The sequence below is a fragment of the Volvox carteri genome (genome assembly GCF_000143455.1).
Source record: "Volvox carteri f. nagariensis unplaced genomic scaffold VOLCAscaffold_17, whole genome shotgun sequence".
Classification (NCBI taxonomy): Eukaryota; Viridiplantae; Chlorophyta; class Chlorophyceae; order Chlamydomonadales; family Volvocaceae; genus Volvox; species Volvox carteri.
Window position 1 is genome coordinate 869,891 of NW_003307560.1, and position 7,233 is coordinate 877,123.

Here is a 7,233-nt window from a genome sequence, read left to right on the forward strand (position 1 = left end):
CCTACCCCCCCCCCCCTTTCCTACCCCCCCCCTTTCCTACCCCCCCCCTTTCCTACCCCCCCCCTTTTCCTACCCCCCCCTTTCCTACCCCCCCCCTTTCCTACCCCCCCCCCTTTCCTACCCCCCCCCTTTCCTACCCCCCCCCCTTTCCTACCCCCCCCCTTTCCCCCCTCTTGCGCCACCAGCCGTCCTGCCAACGTTCCCTGAGGCCCCTAAACGCCTGAGCCCGAACCTGACCCCCTTCCTTTCCCCGCCAGGTGCCCCAAAGGCTGGGACACATGGGACGCTCTGGTAGAGCCGTATGTATATCTGTACTACAACCCCGCGTTTAGCTACAACTGTGGCCCTATAGAGGCAGGTCAAGGGGGCCGCTGTGGCTGGGGGTTTGTGGGGGAGCGCCTCGGCCCGGGATGACGTGAGTGCGCTTTAAGATCAGGCATAGGCGTGTGTGCGTATGTATGTATGTACGTATGTGCAAGGACGGAGTAGTCAAGGTGCATGGCGGAGCGGGTGGGGTGTGTGATAGGGCCTACATGGGGGTGCGCCTCCCCCGTGAAACTGGGTAGAGGGAATGGAGCGGCTCTATGGACCATATGTGGGGACCGTGCGCATGGAGATGTTTGCATGTATGTATATATGCATATGTGTGTGAATGGGACCATCAACGATTTCAGCAACTAGCGGTATATGCTAAACTCGCCTTTTCCATGTATCAAACGCACAGCTCCCTACCGGAATTTAATCGTAAACTCTACCTCGCAGGTTTTACCCAACCAGTATAGCACGGACGTCATTTCGGACAAGGCAGATGCGTACATTCGGAAGGCGGTTGCTGAGGGCATGGCTAATGGCGCAGCCAACTACAAGCCATTCTATCTGCAGGTCACTCCCGTCGCGCCGCATACCCAGTGCGACTATATTAACAACGAGGGCGGCTGCGTCTTTCCGGTGCCCGCTCAGCGCCACAAGCTGCTGTTCCCTGACGCCCTGTTGCCCATGAACCCCAACTTCAACGTTCCGCCGCCGCCCGAACTGGGTCTTATCAACGAGATGAAGAGCAGCTCCGGAGTGCAGAAGCACTACCTGGCCCGGCTGCGGACGCTGCGAGCAGTGGACGAGATGATCGGGCGGCTAGGTAAGAACTTGGACCCGCGCGGGAGATGTATATATGGATATATGCGACTATACGTCTGGACTGTAAAACAAGTTTATAAATAATATGTACATGTATATATATACATACATACATACATAATATATATTATGTATGTAAAAAGTATATTAATTATTTCCGTACATGTATATACATGATCATATGATGATCATATATACATCATATCCATCCATGTGACATATTCCCTCCTCGGACGTCCGTTCAATTTCGCAACGTCCAACCATAAGTTGAATCCTTCCCTCCCTTTCGCCACCCTCTTTTTGCAATCCAACCGCCAACTCCTCTCGCATACCCTCCAACACCGAAACCCCTCCTCTCAATCTCCCAATCCCCCCCCCAACACACACACACACACACAAACGCGCGCGCATGTGGTCCCCACAGCAACAACGCTCGCCAGCGTGGGCCAGCTGTCCAACACGTACGTTATCTTCACGAGCGACAACGGCTTCCAGCTGGGCAATCACGCCCAGAGCAGTGGCAAGCAGTTTCACTGGGAGGAGGTGGTCCGGGTGCCTTTCTACATTCGAGGTGGGTTTATGGGGGGGGGACGGGGGGGGAAAGGGGGGGGCGGGGGGGGCCGGGGGGAAGGGGGGGGCCCGGCTGCTGATGAATTGGGGAAGAGGGGAGGCGCAGGGAGGAAGGGTGGCAGGAAGTGGGGTGATTCGGATGAAGGGGGGGGTCGAAGGTAGCAGGTGGCTGGAGGCAAATTCAATCTGGACCCAGACTTAGCAGATGCTGTGTGGTTTTGTGGTGGCGTGTACTGCACTGTGGGTACCTTGGTGGTGGACATGAAGATGAAGGTGGGGGGGTGACGGTGTGAGCGCGGAGGGCCCAGTCCGCGGGGAAGAGCTGCCCTGGCGTCATTAATGGAGTACCGACCGGACTCCGAAGAGACGTGGTGAACTGCCTGGCTGTGTGTATGCATGTATGTATGTATGTATGTATGTATGTATGTATGTATGTATGTATGTATGTATGTATGTATGTATGTATGTATGTATGTATGTATGTATGTATGTATGTCGGTGCTTTGCCCATGTCCTAACACCTGAATCCCCCCCCCGACCTCGAACCCATTTCCCACGAACCCTTCCCCAACCCTTCCCCAACGCTGTTAGGCCCCGGAATTCCCCCCGGCTACGTCACGGACTGGCAGGTACGAGTATCGTACTGTTGTGTGCGTCTGCTACCGAATAGTTTGCATCTCGATGGCATGGGGCTAGCACGCATGTGGCCGGGGCTGGCCCGCGGAGCAACCACTTTTTCCCTTCTACGTGCTGTAGATTCGGCCAATTAAATTAGACCAGCACTCCCCGAAGACAGGAAGAGGCAGTGTGCAGGGTGTATATGTGTGTGTGTGTGCATATCTATCTGTATGCGTATGATCATGGTGCCACCATTACTGTCGTCGTCTTCGCCATTCCGCGATCACCGTTCTGCCAGTGCCCCGGGTGGTAGCAGGGGGGGGGAGGGAGGGAGGGAGGGGGGGGGGGAAAGGGAGGGAGGGGGGTTAGAGAACAGACCAATGACTCACACCCTCACACCCTCACCCACCCACACCCTCACCCACACACACACCCTCTCACACACCCTCGCAGGGTAACATGGTGGACATCCCCGCGACCGTCATGGACCTCAGCGGAGCCGGAGTACCCGACATCGCGGACGGGGAACCCATCCCCTTGAGGACGCTGCTGCCCTCTTTCTCCTACCCCTATACCCCGGCTCCCGCCACTGCTCAACTGACCAAGGGCCGCCGCCGACTCAGCGGCAGTAGCGGCAGCAGCGGGTCCATGTTGTATGTGGAAAGCGACTTCGAGGGTCCTGACGTGCTGGCTGTGGATTCAGATGCAGTGGATCCCGATTTGGATCTGGAACTTGAGGACCAGCATGGCGGTGGCCGGCGCCTGGCGCAGTCGACCGAATACAACCGCGGTATGCGTGAGATGTAAGTGGGCCCCTGGGGCACACACACTTCCCTCTTCACTTGGGGCCCCTACCTCCCTCTTGCTCCACCTCCTCTCTTGCTCCCTTCCTCCTCTTATGTCCACCTGTCAAGTGCCGTCGTGTCTTCATGGACCTACCTCACACCCGGACGACATCCTCACAATCCATCTTTCCCTTTCGCCTTTCCATGCAAAAGTGCATACATACCTACTTACCTACTTACTCCGGCGGTTGTTCCCGTTGGAGGGGTACGGTTAGGTGCCCCTGGCCAGTGTCAGGCCCGGATCGATATGTGGCAAATAAACATGCATACATACGTATATACATGTACGTGTATACCTGTGGTCTCAAGTCATGCGCTCCCCAGCCGCTCGCCCGCGTGTTTCACACCCGCCTTCCACACCTTCCCCCTCCCCTTCCCCCCTCCCCCCCCTCTAAGGATGCCCATTGAGATGTGGGGCCACGCATGGGACAAGCGGATCACCATGAAGGACTACCGGGCGCTCAGGATCTGCACCGGCTGGCTGGCGTTCGGCTCTGCGGCGGATTACAGGAGGTGGGTGGGTGGGTGAGGATAAGCTCGGGAGGAGGAGTGGGAGGCTTTTCCTAGTGATAGGAATGGGGAGTGGGTGATTACCACGCAAACCTCGTCTCGCTCCACCCACCAAGCCCTTCGCTGCTCTCTCTCTCTCTCCCGCGCTGTGTTCCGCGACCTGCTTTGGGGAGCGCCATTGTGTCCTCCTCGGATCGTCCCTACCGACATTTCGACCTGAGAATTATCTCCCCGCCTTCCCCCTCCTCCGTTTCTTCCCTCCCTTTCCCTTTCCCTTTCTCTTCCTACTATTATTACTGCCCCTCTCTGCCCCGCTTCTTCGCGTCCCTTAATCTCTCCGCTGTCCCATGCCGGCTGTATGTCCTTGTTTCGATCAGCGCGCTGATCAACGGCACGCTTGGCTGGGGGGATACGTTTTACGGGAGCATCGGCCGCATCTTTGCGGGACCTGGACTCAATGGCGGCATCAACGCGTACGACGACTCCTTCGTGGACGACAACAGCACCGACGACAGCGTGCCGGACATGCGCCGCCGCCTTCTCCAGGGGGGATCGGTTGTCGTACCCGGCTCCCTGCTGGACAACCCCGACCCGTCTTCCTCGTCATCAATGCCGAGCTCACAAATTGAAGCTCAGCTTGAGGCTTACGTGGTGGAGGTCATTGAAGCTGTCAGCAAGAGGCTCAAGGCCACCGCTGTCGAATCAGCCGCCGACACGGCCGCAGCGGCGCCATCAGTTGCTGCCAAGGTGGCGGTGTTGCCAGCGCGGCCGTACACGCTGCGTCTGAGTTTCATCTATGGAGAGCCGCTGGATACGGACAGGTGAGGTTGGCGTGAGGCCGTTCATACCACGTATAGTGAAGCAGCCGCGGCGTCCTGGTCTGTGGCGATTTTCGTGTATACAAGGATCTGCGAAATACGGTGTCACATGACTTCCTTCGCGCCGCCTTGCCGCTTACTCATTTTGCTAAGGAGCTCATTGCTAGAAAGCTCATCTTTCTTATGCAGCTCCACCCCCCTCGTCCCCACCTGCCCCGTGTCTCTCTCTTCCGCCGTAGCTGGTCCAAGCAGCTGGATTCCGCCTGCGTCTACATCACCGCCGCAACGGGCGCGGAGAGCTGTACCGCCAACGCCGCCACCACCTTCCTGGCGACCAGCGGGCTGTCCTCTGTGTTCGATGCGGTGCTGGTGCGGGGTAGCGGTCTCCCACTGGGTGACTTCAACTCTGCGGTGAGATATCTATCTTCGGGGAGATCTTTTTTGTGAGGAAGAACGGTCGGGGAAACGCAGGCAGAGTCTCCTATAGACCTACCCTCGCTCCTACCCTCAATCTTTCTCTGCAGGTGTCGGACTTCGCGCGAGACCCCTCGCTCTTCCTGCCGCTGCCGTACCGCAGCGCGTTCAACATCTCCTCGATATCGGCCATAAACTGCGGCATCGCCAGCAGCGCCGCCGGCGCTGTCAATGCCGCTGGCCCGTGCGGTTCTGCCGCCACGCCGCCGCCCCTTTCTGCCATCCACGGCCATCGACACCGATTCCTGCTATTCGCCGCTGATATCGCGGACGGTTCCGACAACTTGACCATTCCTGACAACACGCCGCCGTCAGCGCCGGATGACCCAACGCCGAGGAACCCGCCGCCGAAGCCGTCGAAACCGCCGCGGCCACCGCCGCGACCGCCGCGGCCGCCGCGGCCCAGCCCATCGCCGCGGCCGCCGTCGCCGCCACCTAATCCCCCTAAGCCCCCCTCGCCCCCCGGCCCGCCGTCTCCGTTACCACCTCCGCCCATGGTGCGGGTGGTCATGATGTCCATGAATTACCGTAGAGCATTCGACACTGACCGGTGGGTGAAGTGGGTGCGCGTGCGGGTGTGTGATGTTGGGGCTCGATTCGACCTATGCCGTCAGACTGTACGGGCTGTAGTACAGACTTAGCAGAGAAGGCTGGGGCGGCAGGAAGGTTCATCGGAAGAAAAAATCATTTTAGGCTTTCGTCAGAGCTCGCCGCGAGTAACACACCAGATGCACCAATCATCAACATGGACACGGACACGGACACGTGCGTGTGTGTATTGCCGTACGCCCAACAAGATCCGAGCGGGGTTAAAACGCACCTTATCAGAGTCCCTCTGATAAGGCCCCCAAGCACGGATACGCGCCACAGCCAATTGGGCATTCATACGGGTCTGCGGAGGGGAGAGGAGGGAGGGGGGCCGTGGTAGCAGCACCGACGATTCCTTATACTTTCCATGAAGCCTGGCTTTCCGCAGCTGCCAAGACCATTTCCTCCTTCGAAACTAGACTGTGTCCTTCATTAACCCCGTCTGGCCCCAAACTCGTCACCCGTCGTACGTGTCCTTGCACGTGTTTGCCGTACGTATAGGTTCCGGCAGCAGCTCGACTCCACGTGCCTCTTCCTTCGCATCTTCTCCACGGCCGTGACGTGCACACCGGGGGAGATGCCGCAGGGCGCCTGGCTGGCGGATGACGGACTTAGCAGCTGGATGCTGCTGACCCTGGGGCAAAACAGCCGCCCGTCAGATTTCGAGTTCACGGTGAGAGAGGACAGGGGGGCCTGCGCCTAGAGGTCTGCGAGTTGGGGCTTAAGGAGGCGATAAGCGATAAGCGATAAGCGGACCTATAGGGAGGGGGTGCCTGCACGTGCGAGAGCTAGTACATTCCTCGCGTCCGCGTTCGCGTTCGCGTTCGCTCGCTCGTTGCAAATCTGCCGGGGGTTGCCCAGTCCTCCCCTCCTGCCCCGGAAAGTCTTCCTGGACATTGCTGACGAACTGGCCTTACCCGGCAAAGAGCACAGCACAAGCACCGCCGGGGGGTACAAAAGCACCGGGGCCTCGCTGCAACTACCACCACGCCACTCCCGTCCGCCGCCGCTACCACCACGAGCGAGCCCTGACCCTCGCTGGCGTCCCCTTAACGCCACATACCCCGCTCCGCCGCTTCCAGGTCGCCAACCTCCAGAACAACACGGCATTCTACTTTGGCGATCTTTACCGCCGAGTGTACGACGTTATCGACATCAAGATATCGCTGGTGATGCCGCCGTTGCCGCCGTCGCGACCATCATCACCGCCGTCGCCGCCGTCGCCACCGTCGCCGCCGCCTAGCGTACCGCTGCCGCCGCCCTCCCCGGCGCCATCGCCTCCGCAACCCGCACCGCCGTCGCCTGTGCCGCCGCGGCCGCTGTCGCCGTCGCCGCCCCCTTTGCCGTACCCACCAGTACCGCTGCCTCCGCCACCATACCCGAAGCCGCCGTCGCCGCCGCTGCCGGCTGTCTATTCCCCGCCGCCGTCCCAGACGCCACCGCCCTACGTTGCTAGATCGCCGCCGTTGAAGTCACCACCTCCGAAACCACGACCCCCCCCGCCATTCCGGAGTCCTCCCACCGCTATTGCCAACGTCCAGGACCCAGCGGAACCGTCATCCGCCTCATTGCCACCTCCGTACCCATCCGTGCCGTACCCACCCGCCTTACCTCCGTCACCCCCAACCGTACCCCGGCCGCCGCCGCTTCCCCCGCCACCTTCCCCGCCACCTCCA

The 7,233-nt window shown here is 59.8% G+C and overlaps 1 protein-coding gene across 1 annotated transcript in view; it reads left to right on the forward strand.

Annotated features, from left to right (window-relative positions):
• Window positions 1–7,233, forward strand: part of VOLCADRAFT_120839 (uncharacterized protein) — a gene marked incomplete at both ends in the record, with an annotated part of 13,285 nt that overhangs the window by 3,523 nt on the left and 2,529 nt on the right. The window contains 11 exons of the mRNA XM_002950025.1: window positions 258–387; window positions 910–1,135; window positions 1,559–1,705; window positions 2,296–2,333; window positions 2,776–3,125; window positions 3,564–3,680; window positions 4,055–4,498; window positions 4,735–4,906; window positions 5,020–5,519; window positions 6,059–6,230; window positions 6,640–7,092. Coding sequence (XP_002950071.1) covers window positions 258–387; window positions 910–1,135; window positions 1,559–1,705; window positions 2,296–2,333; window positions 2,776–3,125; window positions 3,564–3,680; window positions 4,055–4,498; window positions 4,735–4,906; window positions 5,020–5,519; window positions 6,059–6,230; window positions 6,640–7,092 — 2,749 coding nt within the window. The remainder of the gene's footprint in view (window positions 1–257; window positions 388–909; window positions 1,136–1,558; window positions 1,706–2,295; window positions 2,334–2,775; window positions 3,126–3,563; window positions 3,681–4,054; window positions 4,499–4,734; window positions 4,907–5,019; window positions 5,520–6,058; window positions 6,231–6,639; window positions 7,093–7,233) is intronic.